Source organism: Brienomyrus brachyistius, chromosome 15 (assembly GCF_023856365.1).
Source record: "Brienomyrus brachyistius isolate T26 chromosome 15, BBRACH_0.4, whole genome shotgun sequence".
Lineage (NCBI taxonomy): Eukaryota > Metazoa > Chordata > Actinopteri > Osteoglossiformes > Mormyridae > Brienomyrus > Brienomyrus brachyistius.
In genome coordinates, this window is record NC_064547.1 from 18112138 (window position 1) to 18132364 (window position 20227).

The 20227-nt window shown below is 44.2% G+C and overlaps 2 protein-coding genes across 5 annotated transcripts; both read right to left on the reverse strand.

Moving 5' to 3' along the window:
• Positions 1 to 3631: 3631 nt before the first annotated feature.
• On the reverse strand, positions 3632 to 14616 carry LOC125708801 (vasculin-like protein 1). 4 transcript variants are annotated; one of them, XM_048976620.1, is made up of 12 exons: positions 14501 to 14616; positions 9098 to 10224; positions 8764 to 8878; positions 8223 to 8331; positions 7619 to 7956; positions 7252 to 7327; positions 6968 to 7164; positions 6664 to 6804; positions 6165 to 6323; positions 5955 to 6079; positions 5756 to 5858; positions 3632 to 5576 (listed from the first exon to the last, which is right to left on the reverse strand). In XM_048976620.1, the coding sequence occupies exons 3-12, from the start codon at positions 8821 to 8823 to the stop codon at positions 5421 to 5423; spliced, it is 1464 nt and encodes a 487-aa protein (XP_048832577.1). In that variant the 5' UTR covers positions 8824 to 8878; positions 9098 to 10224; positions 14501 to 14616; the 3' UTR covers positions 3632 to 5420. The 4 variants fall into 4 exon arrangements, with proteins under 4 accessions (XP_048832577.1, XP_048832576.1, XP_048832575.1 ...); XM_048976619.1 differs by having other exon boundaries at positions 14323 to 14539; XM_048976618.1 differs by having other exon boundaries at positions 14266 to 14539.
• Positions 14617 to 15441: 825 nt separating this feature from the next.
• On the reverse strand, positions 15442 to 19253 carry LOC125708802 (riboflavin-binding protein-like). The gene is made up of 6 exons (XM_048976622.1): positions 19100 to 19253; positions 18455 to 18600; positions 17884 to 17980; positions 17388 to 17516; positions 17190 to 17298; positions 15442 to 15893 (listed from the first exon to the last, which is right to left on the reverse strand). Exons 1-6 carry the CDS (start codon positions 19129 to 19131, stop codon positions 15672 to 15674), a joined length of 735 nt encoding a protein of 244 aa, XP_048832579.1. The 5' UTR covers positions 19132 to 19253; the 3' UTR covers positions 15442 to 15671.
• Between the last annotated feature and the right edge of the window lie 974 nt (positions 19254 to 20227).

Below are 20227 nucleotides of genomic sequence, written 5' to 3' on the forward strand. Positions count from 1 at the left end.
CAAGGCTGTGAGGGCGATGGCAGGTGGCACCGGCACAGTCACATGACAGCAGGGGGTGGTTCTGTCACATTTACCCAGAAACGCAGGACGAGTGAGCCTGACCGCTTCCCAATTCTACAGACATCCGGGCAGTTTGTCCGCTCGAGACAAACCTCTGAGGCACCATCACCGCCTCCACATGAGTAACGGGAATCTGAGGGAAAAGGAAGTCGCCCCCCACTGAAAAATACTGAATCAACAACAGCGGCAGTTTGCTTACTGACAAATGAGTCACAATGTACAAAAAAATCACATGACATGAGGTGAAGTTTGTTTAGGCCAATCGGGCAACGCAACCACCCAAAGTGGAAAGGAAGGGAATTTTTTCTCACATTCAACCACAGGGTTGTACTAGCTGTGACTGTTCAGAACAGCTCATCCCATCGTAATATCGTAGTCCAATCAGCATCAAGCCATGTCCCGTGGAGCACCAGCCCTTCACTCTTACATCACTCTTTAGGCATTTTCTTCAAACTGCAGGATCTGAGGAAGCCAGCGATCTTGTCACATTCACCGGCAACATAGCTGAGGTTAACTAAGTTCAGAGCAACTCAATCGTGTCATTAAGAAAGATACCATTCAGTCATTGTATAATCAGGCCCGACTAGCAGCTGGAGACTCAGGACCCCCTAGACCAAAATTAAGCTTCATGCAAGTATCTACTAAGGGGGAGGCATCATTTAACTGGGGATACATGAAGAGCTGGTATGGTGGGAAATGTGGCCAGAAGGCTGCAATGAGGCTAATACCTCATTCTGCTACCCCTGCATTCTACATATAGATATAGATCGTAGATATAGAATGCTATAGTCTCATATTTTTGTTCTTAGCAAATAGGAAACATAGCATACTAGAAGCATAGCTCTTCTAGTATAGTCCATATTCTTATAACCCTTCACAACTTATTCAAAACTATCTTTCTGCACACGATTTACTGAGCGACGTGTAGCTTAAGGTGAGATCTTTGTGTTATGGACATCTAGTGGTGACTGGTGGTATTGCGGTATGTGACGTGACCACGGGCAATGCAATGTGACATCTGTCTAGTTAGGTAGCTGTTAATTTACCCACTGAAAGGGTCAACTTAGCCATCATTATTATGTGAAGGTGGAGCACAGCACCATGGAGCCTCTGTACGTCAGCACCTGACCTGACCAGAAGGAGGCAGCAGTGTGAGCTTCTTCTCATTCTGATCTTATTCTGCACTGGAGGGTAGAGGTGCCCTATATCTCTCTAGTGAGGTAGAGTCAGGTGTTGGGTTAGTGCTCTGCCCTGGGGCCAGCCCAATCCTTTCTGGAGCCCTAAGTGGAATTAGGGCTTCGGCGCCCCCTGGTGGTTCTTGGGCCCTAAGCAGCCGCTTTGTTTTCTTCAGTCGTGGGATGCCCATTAGTTTCACCTCTCTCTATTTACCCAAATAAGGGGGACATTGTTGTGTCCTGTTGCACTTTGACCCCCAGCAACCTAAATGATAGATAACCCAGAAACACCTTCCTGAAATATGTCCCATATCCTGGTGGGGGTCACAGGGAACCCTGGAGCCAATCACAGGCAGCACAGGCCACAAGGCGGGGGCACACCCTGGACGGGACAGCACACCCTCACAAGGTGATTTAGAGACACCAATTGGTCTAACTGCATGTCTTTGGACTGTGAGAGGGAACCGGAAACCCGCACAATGGGGGGAGGAGATGCCAACCCCAGATCCATGGAGCAGGGGTGGGATTCAAAGCCTGAACCGGGAGCTAAGGCAACAGTGCCACCCATAGAGCCTGTGAATGAGAGGCATTATTTCAGCAAGCTTAATATTATGGAATTATTCATTAAAATACACCTTTAAGCAACAAAAATATTTCAACTTTGCTGTGACCTGATTTGGGCAGAGAGGAGGCTGTTTCCAGGGGAAATACGGTCTAGGGCGACAAGAATTTCTCTCGACATGTTTTCAGGAGAGGTTGGATTTGATGGATCCTGATTCCTTCCGGCTTATTAATGTAAGAATCGGCCATTCTTCGTCAGCGTTCCTCATCTTCCTTTCCCCGCCTCAGCCCCTCATCCTCCATGGTTCTCACTCCTCCTGGTCCTCTAGCGCCTCCTCTTACCTCCCTTCGTGCTCCTGCAGCTGCAGAATCATCTCTCATTAACATGAGATCACTATGTAAATAGCACTTAGTTTGTGGTAAAAAAAAATACGTAAGTAATAGTGTAATACTATATTATTTGTGCCCCATCAAGTTGATACCAAGGGAACATACTGAAAAGACCGATTCAGACTATTAAAACCAGTTTATGTTCTAGAAAGCTGGCAGAAATACGGCTGTATTCCTTAACTCTGCATGTGTCCTAGGTCTCTGCTTCTCCCTTCACCCTGGATCAGCCAATTTCGGGGCCGAAGCAAATTTTGATTAACCTAGTTGTCATTTGTCATCTACCTTCCCATTCTGACAGGCTGATCAGATGGGGCCCCCTGGTGGCCGCCGGGCCCTAAGCAGCCACCTAAGAAGGTCTCTAATGCTGTGACCAGCCCTGCCTCACCCTCCCTCCGGTGCTCTAGCTGGCTGTTTAGAACTTTGAATGCCCATGACTCCTTAATGCTCAGCGGAGCCATGATTTGAGAAACGTCCAACATCCAGTATCTCATAGGGTCACATAAACACTGGTGGTGACCCCACTTACCTCTGGACAATGTATTTATTTCACCCGACATCCTAAGCTTGCAAAACTTAGAGAAACAGAATACGCTGTTTGGTTCTACTTGCAAATATCCATGTTGATCTTTTTGAAAAGCCACATGAAATCTGATAGCACAGAGCAGGTAGTGCATACATGATGGCAGAAACAGTAGCTAATGAATGGAATTTGAGTATTTCCTGAGGGCTATGGGCTGGCAGGAGTATTCCTGCATCCATTTAATTTCAATCGCGATCAGACTTTAACTGAACTGTCCACCGTAATTAAATCGGGTGTTTGTGTCCTGATGTCTCCCTTTTCCCCTTTGCGCTCCTGTTTATATTCAGTACTGTCGGACGGCGCCTCTACGGGGCTTCGGCCGCTGCATAATGGGCCACTGTGTTTGCGCAAGAACCCGAAAACTTCGCTACATTGTGGCCAGCGGGGATCCCCCGACTTCTCCATTAGTCAGACTCTCGGGGGACAAAGCGCGACACGTTCCCGAATTAGATCATTCACAACCTACCGTATAAAATAGCCTATTTCGAAAGTGCGGGAATGAATGCGGGACTGCAAAAGTGTGATGAGCGCTGAGAGGGGAATGATTAAAGGTGGTGCTTTAATCTAAGGAATATTTACTGTCTAGACAACAAAAAATTATAAATGAACCGGCCCTCTCATAGAACTCGTCATTTGTTGGTTTACGGTCACCGTGCCAGTAACCTATGGAGGCCATTAACTACAAACCACAGCACTTGGCAGGAACAATGAGCGTGTTCCGGAGTGAACTAGTTACCTTACTTATCCTTCCGATCTCTCGTGGTATTTGTATCGTTGCCGTATAAACGCATGCGCCGACATGAAACAAAGCAACAGGTAGATTAGACGTGGGGAAAAAATATACAGAAAAGCACATCAACACGTGTTTGGCAAACCGATGCAAAATATTTATTACAATTTATTTTAGATGCAGTAGTACGTTTTTTTTTACTTCTTAAATGTATAATTCCATACATGGCAACCTTTTGCTTTTCAAATCTGTAAATAATGTTATGAAAATAATCTTAATCTTCGAAGTCTTTTTAAAATTTTCAATATCTTACAATCCACCCTGAATATCAAGGCTGCAGAAACAGAACAAATGCAAAAACTGATTTTTTTAACAGCTGTAACAAAACAAACAAAAAAAAAATTTAAAAGAAACTTAGGTTTGCGATAAAGCCTTTTACATCTTGTGAGAAATCAAAGTACAAAATGAAACTGGCAATTAGCATAATTTAAAACAGCAGTCCCTCAATAACAATGATACATTGGAAGAAAAAAAAAAAGATTAGCATTGAGCTGCACTTTTAATCTTAGCAGCTGGAATTATTTTGACTCTGACGAGCATTAAGAGTCTACAACATCTTATTATTGTTGTGGTTTGTCGAAACGGCGCGACAGAAGCCAGTGGAGTGCCGGAGGAAATCAGGCGAGAGGAAGCCACTACGGTCACGGGCGGATCCCCATTCGCTCGGGTAAAGATCAGTCCGCAATGAGGAAGTGTTACTGCAGATCACATTCAACATCACAGACTCATTTGGACAGTGTTATAACGCGTGTAGTCTCTCTCTTTGGTTTTATAAGTCAAAAATTAAATTTTAAATTATTTATTATATCCACATCATTTCCAAACTGAAGGATTCAGGAATTTTTTTAGAACTGCTAGTAGCAGCATTTCAAGAAATTTCACCAGTTCCTAAAAGGATACATTCAAAATACACACACAGTTTTCTCCTTGCAGTGATCTCACTCAATGACCCCCCCCCCCCACTGCTCCACTACCACCAGGGCCTCCCTGCTGCTTAGCAGAACCTGCCAACAGGCCAGATTTAATGACTGGTCATCACAGTAATGATTGTTAGGCTACAGAACGAGAGATCAACTGCAGAATCTCAGTTACTTTCAGGAACCTGGAAATTCACAAAATGGCTGAATAAGAGCAGAGAACCTCTTGTTAAATGGGCAGCAAAAAGTACCCAAACACCCAAACACGTCACAAAGCAGTTTTATGATGAAAACCGAATAACAAAACAGGACTGAACGCAGCCTCAAGTAAATACCTGGCAGGCAAACAGACAGCAAAAATTCTCATTCGTTAGCTGCCATACTGTACGGAACAGCATGATGTGGGGTGGGGGTGGCCCTGCCATTGATTACCACAGCCAGAAACATCCTTAGGCAGTGACGTGTCTGAAACGAGTACCACAGGGCAGCAACGTCAATATATTAATAAATCAAAAGTATGATTGTGCATCTGGTCACAGGCACTAGGAAGTTTTTCCCCAAAATAAAAATAAAAGATGCAGGAGCCAGATACTGCGGCCAACGTTTCGGTTCTTGGGGATCCCACATCATTCGTGTTTATTTGTCACATGACTTATGTTTCAGTTGTACGGGAGCTTACGTCTGCGGCCGTTTTCCAAATAAGAAAAAGAAAAAAAAAAAAAACTCATTAAGCAGAAGTACGGAACTACTGAAAGCAAAAGTAAAGGATGAACAGCTACACAAGCTGGTATTCTGTTTTTCTTTGCTGAGATATGATTGGATTTCCCTTGTGTGAAGGGCGGGGGGGGGGGGGGGGGGAGACACGCGCGCACCCACACACTCGTGCACGCATGCGCACACAAATGCAGATTGTGTACTAAACGGAGGAGGCGCCGCCCGGAGCTCCGTCAGGTGTCGTCGTCAGAAGTCTGGCTGCTGCTGGTCTCCGACTCCGAGCTCTCGGTTAAGCCGGCATTTCTGGGACTCTTCCAGGGACAGAAGGACAGGGAAGGGGCCACGGGCTTCACCAGCGCCCCGTTCTTCTCCAGGCCGTTCCTCTTCAGCTGCAGGAGGATGGAGCCCACCGTGCGGTTAGGATGTGAGAACGAGGAATGGAGAACTACAGAATGAACTGTCAACATGCTCCTGGCTGAAAATTTTAAAACCCACAGTTTGCTTCTAAAAATACCAAACCTGCTGCCTTCCACTTATAACAAACCATGAAAAAAAACATTCCCTTTACCTGCTCTGTTCTAGCCTTAAATTCCTTTAGTTCTTCCTCAGTCAGGGGCTGGAAGTTGTCATCATTCTCTGGGTACTCCTGCCAGCCCATAGCCTTCAATAACCTGCCAAGAGCATCAGGGGGAGTCACAGTGAGAAGAAATTACGTCAGAGAGGGTTCCTAAGCCCCAGAGATGTGCAGAGGCGTTGAAGTGGCTTACCTGTGCTCCGCTTCCAGAGAGCTGGACAGGTGCTCTGTGTCCGAGTCGCTGAAGGAGTGAGCGATTCCATTCTCCTGGCAGAACTCTTCGCTCTGCTCCTTGGGCTCTGGAGTTCCACCGTCACTCTGGAAAAGGGGGGCAGGATGAGCATCCGGGTGTGTGTGCGTGTTTGATTCATCCTCAAATGTAACTTGGCTGCAGCGCACTCACCTCTGCAGAGACTCCAGGACCATAGCAGGTGGCCTCTTCTCCGTTCGACTCGTCCTTCAACGCTCGCAAGAACTCACTCTTGCGGTCGGTGCCGCCGCGTCGCATCAGCTTGAGGCGTGAGGGGGTGCTGTCTGCCAGGGGTGTGATGCTGGAGGGAGGCTGCGGGGGGGGTGCAATGGCACATGAAAAGGGCCCCCATGCCATACACACTCTGACAGAACCTGGTGGGTACCAACCTGCACTGTATTTACCAAGCTTTTTTGCACAGTACTCTCATATATTCTTTAGAATCAATGCCTTTTATTTTATTAATGATTTTCCTTTACATGTTTGTCTATTTTCACTCTTTGTTTACTTCCTGTTTGTGTTACTGGATGGAGAAATTTCCCATTCAATAAAGTTCTACCATAATTTACCCATCAGACCCCAGAAGTTAGATGTGCCTCCCTCACACAGTCTGTTTATTATTAACATACAAGATCTTCTCTAAGGGGTTCACCTCCTTGGTTGCTGTATGGACCGGGGTGCTGACTGGGGTCATGGGTTTGGTCACAAGGACAGGGCTAGTGAAGGCAGAGTCCCGGCCTGAGAAATGTAAACCCGATTTGGTGTCTCTTCCATTGGGTTTCCATGGGCCAGTCTGTATGTATGAAGGGGTAGATTGAAGGACATTACAAGAGAAGCCACCAACCTACATAGCCATTCCTACCAGCCTCAGTCACACCAATGCGTGCTTGTGTTCTCTGACTGCAGTGTCAGCCACATCCAGAGGGAGGCGAACTATTCATCCGTGCAGGTCTCACCTTGCTAGGGGCTGCTGCTGGTTTGGGAACCAGGGTCTTGTAAACGCTCTGGGTTGCACCGGGAGCCTTGGAGCCGTTGACAGGAAAGGGTCCGGTGCTGGCGAACCCGGCGGAGAAGGCTGCGCCAGGGTCCTCCTTCGAAACCTTCTTAATGACCAGCATCTTGGAGACCGTCTGCTTGGCGCTGGGCGGGTTCTCTGCAGAGGGAGCCGGGTCCGTCATCACGGGGCACATGGCTCTTATCGGAGAACCACAGGGGCTCGGACGACAGACGAGGCACTAACCCCAGACTCCTGAGGGTGTCCCCGGCACGCGGGCCTGGCTCGTCTGCTTTCCGGCAGCTTCAGGATTCAGGGAGGGCTGCCAGAACAAAGAGTCACAGCTCATTTAAACTGACACAGAAGCCAGATCAGTGCCAGTATCTGCACCTGCGAAATGTTTGATTCGTATATTTATGCCCACGTGACTTACGAAATGCACCTCAATCAACAATCTTACGCCACCTGCTGCCAAACCAGCCTACATAATAACAATAATAATAATACAAAATCACCCATACATAGGTAACCCATAGCTTCTTCAAGAGAATGTGCAGTAAAATATCAGCTTTCAGCTGCTCTTTAAATCTGACGGATGTTTCACATTACTCACAAAGTCTTCCTCGACAAACTTCAGTCTGTCCTCCTTGTTCTCCTCATCTGAGACCTTCTCCTGGATGGAGTTGCCCTTGCGGGGGTTGAAGTTGCCATTGCGTTGCCGGTGTCCAGCAGCACGGTCTCTGTCCCGGTCCCGGTCCCTGTCCCGGTCCCCTCCTCCTCGTTTAGGGTGCCGGCCATGGTGGTGGTGATGAGACACAGACGCCTCCTGGGGCCACGCCGCCCCCTGCCAGACGGAGGCCGACGCGCCAGCCAGTCCGCTCTGACTGCCCTTCGACACACCGGAGTCCACAGAGTCGTGGCGCAGGAGTGACGGTTGGTGCCACCCATCACCTGCGAACCAGGGACAGCCAATGACCATCTAAAAACCCCCAACATCTGAGCTTCCAAAGACAAACCCACGTCCAAACAAAACATGGAGCTCCTATCTAAGCTGTCAAACATACAAAGGTAATCTGAGAGTTTCATAATGCAAGAGCTAATTTCAGGCACATTAGCAGTCAGACATATGGAAGGCCCAGTTTAAAGTTCATGAGGAACCAGGTTGTGAAACCAGCCCACAGACTGAGGCCTTCACAGGGACGCCACCCCGGACTGACCCGCCGTAGCCTTCAGTGGGTCGTTGTTGAAGAAGCCGTCAGAGGAGTTGTGGCGACGCCGACTGACTCGGTGCCTCCCATCTCCACGGCCGAGGGGCTCCCCATGTTTCTGAAACCGGGATGGAGGGGAGGGGCAGGTAAACTCAGGAGGGGCTACTTCGATATGCAAATCCCACTCAAGCGGCCCGCAGTCCCGGAGAGCCCAGTTTGCAGGTTGGCTACATTTTCTGTCCCACACAGCACCTCTTTAGGTACTTGGAGGTACTGTCATCAATGCAACCAGGAACCCAATGTGATTAACAAAAGCCTTAAGCAATGACGACCCTTGTGGCAAATTACAGCACTCAAAACTCACTGAAATATTACATAAACAACTTTCTGTATTGTTTAAATCAGCTTCTTCCAGTGCATAGAAGGAATATACATTTCTTTCCTTTGGAACGTCCCCTGGCCCAACCAACCAACCAACAGGCCATTTCCTTGTGAAACGTGGGGGTGCCCTCCCCCCCACCCAAACATTGTCCCCATCCATATGCCTCACCTTGGCTGATTGGGGCGTAGAAAAATTAAGCCAGGAAGGAACAAAGTCATGCTGCGCCATTTAGGTCCAGTGTCTCCAGTCAGACGATCGAGGCGTCAAACCTCATGGCCAGAATCTGGAAGTATGTGAAACAACAGAGGTTTTCCCACCGCTGGAGAAAAAGTTTTTTTACTACTTCAACTGTAGCTTATGGGCATCTGTTCAGCTGCCGAGGCTTGGACACTATCAGGCACCTTTATGCTGAAAATGTGGATGACAAGTCAGAGGGCGCCATTCCTTTGGGATCTGAACGGCACGTTTTCCGAAGTGCGTCAGAGCAGGACAGCCGTCTTACCCAGAGTTCCGGGCTCTGAGGTTCAGGGGCGTCCTCTTCCTTGTTCCCGGTCAGGTATCACGGGTCCAGCTGAGGTCCCAAAAGCAGGGGCCGCCGGGGCCCCAGCAAAATGCAGTGGCACGCACTGCGGTCCACGAGTGAGCAGTCTGTGGCGGCCAGCAGAAGGTAGGGGGTGCTGGACCGTCAACTGGATGACAGAGTCTTGCGTCTCGGGGCACAGTGTAGCAGTGGTGGGTGGGGGAGGGGACGAGGGGCGTGAAAACGGGATGAATGGCAGCCCTGCACAAAACGGCTGCTCAAAATGCCATTAGCGCTGGGTCTCCCGCTAAACCCTGACAGAAAAAGACTGCACTGTGCTTTGCTATATTCCTGGGCAACAGCAGAAATGGGACCACTGTATGATACGGCCCGCGGTGTCTGAGGGCACTGCTGCCCTCTAGTGCCCGTGGCAGGGAGCTGAAGCTCTGACAGCCGCACAGTGTGCTAGCTCTGAAGGCGTGACACTCTTTCACCGACTCATTTTAATCTCTGCCACCACACATGCAGAGGAAAAAAAAAAAATGAAAAAGAAAAAGGGGGAGGGGAGAAACCACTTACCCACTTGACAGAAACCACCGGAAAAAAAAACCTTCATTCACCTCATTTAAAAAAGTTGTGAAGCTGATGCGGGGCGAATGTGGGGAGCTACTTCCAGTCACATGGCAGCATCAGAAACACAAACTTAAGGCAATTACATCGTTCAGGGAACGTTTCCGGTTTAATGCAGAGGAAGCCTGAGTTATTTCATATCCAAAGACTGCGCTGGGCTGTAGTTATGCCAGGGACCAGCTGCTTTTAAAATGGTACAGGCAGAGCAAATGGTACATAACACAACAGACCCCTCAGGCCAATAGCAAATACTATACTTTGAAAAAAAGTTTAGTAGTTAGGAAAAGCACACTCGGCTGACCCTTCATATTGCTGCTCAAAGTAGCGGTTTACATCGAAAGTACAGGGGATAGTGTGAGCTGGGCACTATAATGCAAGGTTGGTTTCTTCAGAATAAATCTCGTCTTTAAAGAAAGAAATAATCCACTCTTCTCCAAAGCATTTTCACGGATGATTCACACCTGATTATGGCGAGATCCCTAGAAACAAAAAAAAAAGGAGGGGGGGGGGGGGGGTCAACAACACAAGCCTCAATGTAAAAAACAAAAAAAAACAAAACAAAATCACAAGAAAAAAAAAAACTGCTTGCTTTTTTTTTTTTTTTTTTTAAATCAAAATCAAAAGGCAGAGATCCCCCGACTCACAGGATAAGTACAGATCCATTGATCACACCAAAACCAAAATGGAAGGCTTAAAAAAAAACCCCACTAGTAAACCAATTCCCCTAACATACACCATTGTTATGAGTTTGCTGCATATTTGTAATAGACAATTATGTAAAATCCCTAGTTTATAAACAGAAAGCAACTCAGGAAGGCGGGGAAACTTGGGACAGATACCCATATGTAATGTCATGACTGTCCAGCAAAAAGCAATATGATCATTATAACAGTCACCTTGCTGACGGCTGTAGTAATGCTGCTTAGCATCTGCAACTCTTTATCAGCAAAACCACGTCACATGTGACGCTGCAAGTTACATAACACCATCAGTGGGATTTCAAAAAAGCTGACTGGCAGGTGTCTGATGAGACCTAATACTCCAAAATAAATTTCTCCAATCATGTCTGCAAGCCTTCACAACCGATTCAACTTGGCTACATCAGGCTCCTAAGTTTTGTTGAGATCATAATTAGATTATTGTCCACACATATTTGTCAATCAATCATAACTGCACAGGCCTATGCAACACCAGGACAAAATGCTGCAAACCCTCTAAACGTAGCGTCTGTGAAAATAATGTGTCAGCACAAATCTTCCATTATGTCATCCACAGTTTGGGTGACAGTCTCCTAATCAATCTTCTATTTCCCTCCCCTGCCGGAACTTCTTGTTTTCCACCTGCTACTAAGCCAGAAGACGGCCCCATGCCCTCCGGACCACATCCCCTCTCTGGCTCTCCAGATAACTCCCCCCCAACCCACCCCTTGTATCCTGCTGCACATCACCTTTGCTCAATGCCTTCCTGTGTGTTGGCCACATTTAATTTAACTTCTAAACACGTATATTCTAGGGCTGTGCAGTATTGCACAATGTAACATCGTGATTATAGGGCGCATGTGCAATAATAACCAGGGTATCTAATAATTAACACTTCTCCGGATGCCGTCGTTTCGGTACTGTATGGACGTTTACTTACGCCTGCAATTTGGTAAGCAGATTAGTAGCACGCCTAAAATATTGAGAGGCATATTGCGACGCCCAAAAGTTAGTTATCGGTATAAATTCAGTGTCTTCATTTAATACACGTATCTGACTTTACAGTAGTACCACATTCTTCAGTGCTACTTCAGCATTTATGCTTCCATGATTTACCAAAACAGTAGCATGCAGCATGTTCTGCTAACTGAATTTAATAAACCATAAACATACGGCTAATTTATACAGTTTACTAACTTTTTGGCATCACAATACGCCTCCCGTTAATATTTTGGATGTAGTACTAACCTGTTTTCCAAATTGTGGGCATAAGCAAACCTCTGTATAGTACTGAAAAGGTGGCGCCCACACAACCGTTTAACCTACTATCTAAAGCCCTTATGATTACTGTGAATGCGCGATATAATCAAGATTAAATCAAAATGTGATATCGTGCAGCCCTACTATATTCTTCAAATCCTTCCAGCAAGGCCTTCTCACCCAGCAATGTCTAGAGCTACTGCCCTTGATAGAAAGAGTGGTGGCAGACATGGAGTGGGCTGCTTTTCATGCGATGAGATAATGACCCTTATTAAGGTCATTATTACAACGGTGACATCATGCACTAAGGCAGCTAACAAAACCAGTAGGGATGTCTCTCTCAAGGACAGGAACAGTTACCCTCGGCCACTTTGCTGTCATAATGATCCTTGTTGCGTTTGATGATTCATGCACTTGGGAGGTTAAAGAACACTAAAAAGAACACAAGTTGAAATCCAAGTATATACACAGTGAGTGCCGACCGTCACCTACATAACTTACACCTCTACTTCCTCACGCATTTCTTTTACTCATAGATTTCTCTGTCTAGACGTCCACCTGTTAAAGATCTATCTTCAGGCAAGTCAGCACCTTGATTTATGTATCACTGCAAAGAATGCAATTTTCAAACTAAAAATCTGAGAATCATCACCAAGTGACAAACCCCATTTCTCCAAGTGAACAGAAGTGATTAAGAGTATACATGGCTATTGACAAGCCTATTCCACAGCTCCCATTTCGCCTACTTCAGCTGCTGGTTGATGGTCCTTTCCACCACCACACTTCCAGCTATATCTGCCGCCCATGCAACCGAAGGCAGCTAATCACCAAGTTTTCAGCCTCTCAAAGTGACTCCCTCCCTCGCCTTACGCTGAATGAATACTGCTGCTTCAATCATATTTAAACTACGAGCCAAAAGTATTTTCCTACTGCAGATAATGCCTTAGAAATTATCGGCATTTTATCCACCATCTGCCTATAACAAATTTAATCCTTTAGAGTTAGCAACTGTCAGACATGAAAATGTAATTAATATAGATACAATTGTATATTCTATACAATTATATATTATGATGTTGCCGCCCATGGAATCCCTCATGAAGGTGGTTTTGGTAGTTGCATTCAGTTGAATTTGTGTTGAGGGTCAGTTGCAGGAGTTTAGCAGATAAATGCAAATGAAATGAGAGTGAAATGTTTGCTTTTTAAAAAAAACTATTCAAAACACTGTAGATCCATTTTTTAAAAAAAGCCCGTGGATGGAGAGGTGTGGGTCAACTGCCAGGTCACATAAACAACTACAGTTCCTGTAATTACTCCGCTGAGGTCATAAGGCACTTCAGCTGGGTCTTCCTTCGCATAAAACAATGCATTCATTCATGAAACCCCCCAAATTTCGCCAGTTGTATTTCTTTTAAACCTCACATCAAACATGAATCATACCTAACATTCTCGTATATACTGCAGTTACGAGTATTATAATAAACGTCAGGATGAACAGAATTTCCGGTAGCCTAGCTTCATAAATAAAATAAAATTCAATAACACTCATGTCTGGGTAATTACGACCAATATACGTCAGAAGATTAAATGAACGCATTTTAAATCAATACATTTAACCCTAGTTGTATTTTGATTTTCCATTCAAACCTTCAAAGCACATGTACAGTTATTTTAACGAGTACACGTGAAGACATAAAAATACATTCGTTTGTTTTTCCACTGAACTACACAGCGAATGCAAGAAAACGCTTAGCTCCAGTCCGGCTCCAAATCATAGAGGAGCTTTATACGCGATCTTAGGCATATGTTCAGAACCTATATACAGTATAGTGTAAACACATTTAATAAAACCCGATTATTTTGAGAACCTATATTTTACAGTTAACCGAATACAGGCTACGAACGTAAAGCCTGAACCGCAGCTGCTGACAGTAAGTTTGTGTGGCACTTCAACACGTGTGAGGAGCTCGGCAACGTAGTACGTCCGCTTCCCTACGCCTCTAGAAATTCAACTAACCGTCAAAATCCTATTATTCCCAAGCAAACAAACCGTATTCACACACAGAAAAACGGAAGCGACTATTATTTTGTCGACGACACTATCTGTGAAGCCTTAGCGAGCACCGGGTTACCGTTTACTCAAGACACAGCTCCGCTTCGCAGCCTATTTAACGAACTGGCGCGGCCATAAACAATACCAGCTATCATAGTTAGATATTCACTTGACACAGCCGGCGCCTAGTCGGCGAACAATAGTGTTAAAAGCTATTAACGGGCAATAATTAGCGTGAATCTGGCGGTTATCCAAAACTTGTGAACTTGGTAACTTAGGTGACTAGCTAAGTGTCAAGTGTTGACATGTCATTCATGTAGCTAGGAGGATGGTTACGTGAACACGGAGCAAGTTAAACGCGCTTCACTTTGTTTTACATTTCCTTTTATCAAATGCCAGGCAGACTTCTTATTAATATTGCGCACGTTCATATGCGAGGCCGAATTTAGGTGTGCAGACCTTGGCGATATGTTAGCGACTCCACAACACACGGCGTTCAAAATGGCTACCTTCGTGTGAGCCCTAGACGCAGGAACTCAGAGTCCTCCTTTCGACGCAACACATACCTCCTTTATCAGGTAGGCAAAAACCGTCCCCCGGTAAATGTACAGTCCAGTACACGAGCTAAGAGAACAACTAAGAGACTTGGCGACCTTCCGACAGCAGTTACTTGTGCTAGTCGAGGCCGTCGTATTTTAAAATTCCGCTTTGTGGCAGCGCTCGCTCCGACTCGAGTCGATCTACCTCGATCCAGGCTGCCGCTGACAGACCCCGTTAATCGATGTCAGAGAGCGAGCGAGACGTCACAACATTCGCCGGGCTCGAGCGAACCCGCGCTAGTGCGCAGTGTCTTCTGGGTACGTGGGGTACTCCGCTGTCATGTCATCCTGTAACTAATTATGTCTTTATAATTTACTGCTGTTATAATTTACACCAGATATAGGTATAAATCTAATTTAGTCCAAGTGCAAACGTTTGAAACACGGGTTAATTTTACAGTTTCAGTTCAGTTTTATGTTAATATGCGGAACTATTGTGAATAATAATAACTGGGACTCGTGTAAAGATACGACAACATAAGATGCTTTATGCTGCCTTGGGGAAGTTTTAATGACCACATGGTTGTTACGTTGTGTTTGTAGGGATTTGAAAAAAATAATAGCTATCACTATGTCAATTTTGCAGTTCTTCCCGGTTTTAAAATGCAATAGAGATCTCATCTACAGGGACCAGACCTCGAGAAGTGATAATAAGGACGCAGTGACTGCACCCGTCTTTACTACTATGCCAGCCTTATATAATAAGTGTTCTTATGATTTAAGCATTATGATCTTTTTCAGTCTTTGGCGTTCTTTGGTGCTTCCTGATAATTTGACTGTGACGTTCAAGCAGCCCCACTTCTCCCTGTAGCAGAGTATTAATAGATTGGTGCCGTTCACAGTTAGCGATAAATGTACTGTACTAACACGAGGTACCACAGCAGTGCACAACTTACTGCACATTCTACTTTTTAAGGCACTGCTTGATTAACATCACAAAAACTTTAAATTAACTGCATTTGACACTTTAGGAAATACTTAATACTTCTGAGTAATTAAGGATTTTTAAAATGATATTGTGTTATATAAAAGAAATATTTTACATATGAATTTCCTCAGTATAGGATAAAATAAAATACACAGGTATTGTGGAAATTAATACATTTTATGACTATAAATTTATTCATGAATACATCTGTTTAAAGAGAAAATCTTTGATTGTATACATTTATTTTAAAAACCTACACAGGTCTATGTATGTCTGTTGAGACACGTTGAAGCAGATTATTTTGCTTGATGGTCAGTGCATTGAAAGCATAGGTGGTTGTTTGTGTGCAGTAAGTAGATTGCTCATTGCTCTTACTGCACACAAACAATCATTGCTCTTTCTTCCCTGAAGTTTTTTCATTACTCAGCGGTACATATTGGCAGGCCTTCTGGCTGGCTGCAGAGCTGCTAGACTCGGAATCTGAGTGTAGCATATGAGGCACAGCCACACTGTCCCGGGCATCCATCTGCAGGCAGGCACAATCTGATGAACTTGCTGTGAACGATGGGCCCCACATGGAGTTGCACAGGTCTGTCCCGTTGCTGTACATCTACGCAAATAGAAGAATAAGCATTATAAAGTTGTTTTCCCTACAAATGAGACTGAGCCCCCCCCCCCGTCCATGTGTACCTTATATCGTTATTAAAATGTTTTTTGGGGGGAAAGGGACCAAACTGGGACAGATGTGCAGCAGGTTAGGGTGATATAGGATAATGATGGACTTGTACTCACAAGTGAAGAGAGTGTATTGAGCAGATGGAAGAAGTATTTTTAAGGGTGATGGATGAAGAGAATGAGAGATAGAGAAGGTTAGGTGAGGTAGAGGTAGTGAATTAGGAAGTGCAGAGGGTTATCAAGGAGGAAGTAAGGAAACTATGACGAGGATGAAGAATGGAAAGGCTGTTGGGCCAGATAATATACCAGTGGAAGCATGGAGGTGTTTAGGAGAGGTGGCAGTGGAATTTTTAACCATATTGTTTAACACAATCTTGGAAAGTGAGAGAGAATGCCTGAGGAGTGGAGAAGGAGCGTATGGGTACCAATTTTCAAGAATAAGGGTGATGTGCAGAGCTGTAGTAAGGAAGCGTAGAAAAAGTCAGGAGCTGCATTGTGTCTTTGTGGACCTAGATAAAGCCTATGACAGGGTGAATAGAGAGGAGTTGTGGTATCGTATGAGGAAGTTGTGAGTGGCAGAAAATTATGTAAGAGTAGTAGAAGATGTGTATGAGGGCAGAGGGACAGTGATAAGGTTTGTGGTAGGAGTGACTGATGCATTCAAAGTAGAGGTTGGAGTACATCAAGGGTCAGTTCTGAGCCCTTTCTTGTTAGCTGTGGTGATGCAAATATTGACAATGAGACGGGAGTCCCTGTGGACTATGATGTTTGCAGATGACATCGTGATCAGTAGTGAGGGTAGGGAGCAGCTGGAGGAGACCCTGGAGAGGTGAAGAAATGCTCTAGAGTGGAGAGGTTAGGTTGGAGTTTGAGTTGGGAGTAACGAGGATGGACCGGATTAGGAATGAGTATATTATAGGGAGAGCTCAGGTTGGACAGTTTGGAGACCAGAGAGGCGAGACTGCAGTGGTTTGGATTTGTGTACAGGAGAGATGCAGAGTATGTTGGGAGAAGGATGAGAATAGAGCTGCAAGGCAAGAGGAAAAGAGGAAGGCCAAAGAGGAGCTTTATGGATGTGGTGAGAGAGGACATGCAGGTGGTTGGTGTGAAAGAGGAAGATGCAGAGGATGGGAAGAAATGGAAACAGATGCTCTGCTGTGGCGACCCCTAACAGGAGCAGCCAAAAGAAGAAGAATTTTTTAGTACATATTCACAAAAATGCATTCCATACTTTGCTGAATGGCACACAGTCATGCTGACAGTGGTTGCCATCAATATCCCATTTGAAATCTGTGAGCCAGTTTTTAGCACAGGTCAGGTCGTCCTTGCAGGCTTCAAACCTAAAGTCAGAAAGTAAGTGGTTAGACAACAAAAAAATCACAAGCTGGAATGTCCGGGTGGCAGCGGACAGCCTGGTGACGGTACGAACCAGGCATCACAGAAGCTCACACAAACTGGCACATTCCGGAAGCCTGCAGGATAGTCCTTGTTCACCCAATGGGCTGCGTGTGGAGAGCACTGATAGAAGCATTCAATCTTTTTCATGAATGCCTCACAGCTGAAAAACAAAACCCAGACATAAATTATGTGTATTTATAAGATGACAAATCTAGCAAACATTTTGTTATTTAAATGTCATAATGATCCCAAGAATTACAGTTTGATAAAAGAAAATAGATTAATATGGTTGTGACTTTATAATTAAGGACATTAGAATTTTTTTTAGCCATATTACTCACTTAGTCAACTGTAACAGTTAATGTCATGGGTTTTAATTAAATTAAGCCCCCCCCCCCCCCCATCTTCCTGCAGCAGTAATATGTAAAAACTGTAATGTTTACTGTGAGATGGGGAGGGGGGCCATGGTTGTTTATTTGCCTGACATCTCACATGTTCTTGTCTGTCTGATGCGACCTTGTACTTACCGATCGCTAAGATTTCCACAGGTAATCCAACTGGTATTGTCCACCTTCGTCACCGGGGAGACAAGCTTTTCCGTGAAGTTGGCATGACAGCAGGAAGCTTTAAGTGCAATATAACTTATGTAGGTTATACATTAATTGATATTTATGTGGAAAATGCTTAATTCTGTTCACTCCTTTGAAGTGAGGCTGCAATAGTCGGAGTTCCTGTTTTTTGACTCCAAATTCCTTTCATGGTAATACTATCATAGTAAAAGTATTTTTATTTTTTATTGTCATTTTATTTTTTTATTGCATTTTATTGTCTTCTTGACAACCATCTTCTGTAAATTTTTCATATTCTTATTTTTACACACAGTGTTCTGTGAAGTGTTTCTCCTGTATATCTTGTAATTTTGTTAGGTACTTCATGTTTTGCACTGTACCACCAATGCACCTGGTATAATGAACATGTGAAAACCATTATGTAGAATTAACAAGGAATAGAAAACTGCAAGCATTCGGAAAGTACACAAGTATAATAATATGGACCCATTTTAATTATAGTGTAGTGAAGATGCTGAAGGCTACGCACAGTTGGAGTATGTGAAACACTCCATCACGTTCCTCTCGGGGCCTGGGGCGTTTTTGTGATGTGGACCCCCCAGGCAGCTGTCCTCGAGAGCCAGGCTGACGCTCAGCAGCACTAATACCCCCAGCACAGTGACGCTCAGCCTCATCCTGAAAGCACAGTCACCAACCTTTTAGCCTTTACCGTATGTCACAGTATATTGCAGCATTTTATCACTTACCGCTCAGCGCAGTTTCCAGTGCGTGCGCGAAATCAAACACTAATGACTTTCTAGGCATGGAGGAATTCATCACAGGGTTGTTTGCACACAATGCCACTTACAATACACAAAAATTACTGGAATATAGCCCACTGTAGAAACGTTTCCACATGACGTAATTTGGAATTATCATCTTAAAAACATACTCTGATGACACGATGAACTGCATTGAACCCCATTATTTTCATAAATGTATGTTTTTTTTATTTTTATAAATAAATGAATATAACCCTAACACTGGTGTTGGTTCTTAGTTGGAATTTAAATGTTTATAAACATCTAATAGACTAAACATCTGATGTCTGCTTTCACAAAGAAAGGCATGGGCTAATACCGGAATGCATGTTAATGATCTTTTTTTAAAGTATTATTAGCCAATTAAAACTCACCTGAATAACTGGACCCAGCGGCGCCGCTGCATTAGTGCTGCAGATTCACTGAGAGCTCGGCTTTTGCTTTTATCATTAAATCAACAAGCAGGAACCCAGGAATCTGAATACAGACTTTGTCCATTTTGGTTAATAATAAAACAGTATCTATTTAATTATATTGAACCAGACTGTCTCAGCGTTTGGCTGCTTGTAATCCTTATCCATGAATCACATTAAAAAAACCAAGACCACGTAGAATGGTTTAAACTTGCCAATAACCTACATTACTCAATAGGTCCACGTCATCACTCTACAAATCCCAAAGTCCAAGAGTGGACATTGCAAAAATCACCCTGCAGTTTGCGAAGAGTCAATCAAATAAAAAGAACACAATTTTTAGCGTAGAGTGCATTTTGAGTGAAACCCCACATTGTCAATGCCTTCTTCGTTTTTCTACTTTTCGTTTATCATTTTCTATCATCTATTTATTCTTACCAGATTACTGAGATGAGTTTACTTTCAAAAATAAATATTTTGGCTTTTTCCGTCTTTGTTGCAGTGCCTATATTTAAACGAATGTTAATAAAAACAATTTCAATTTTCTCTGCACTTTTATGTATGCCGTATATAATAAGTTAAGTCAATAAAATCTGTATTCTCTACCAACAAGAATACTCACAACATAAATGCCACACCCATTTAAAAATAATGCAAAAGGCAAAAAGACCAAGTTAGACGTTGTCATGCTTAATCTTGTTACTAAGGTCATGGTCTTGCACCATTTTAGACATCAAAATGCATGTGTTTAAAACGGGCAAGGATAGAATTTGTTTTTTTTTTTGCTTGCAAACACTTTCAAGATCACCAGATGCTGACTTTCCACTTTCACGAATATGTTGGCACATTTTGGTTAGTAAAATGTTTGAGATTTAAGTATCTGGAAAATGGTCAAATCAACAGTTAGGATTTCGAGCCACCAATAAACCCTCCATAAAGACCGACAGTTATGTTATTTATGTTAATCAGCTGTCTAGAATTTTCCCCCTTATTCCGATTGATTTCGTCTCTTTTCATAACAGTGATTAAAAGAAATGCTTCAGGTGACATATTACTTTTACACTTGTCATGGAGAAGTGAAGATCTTCA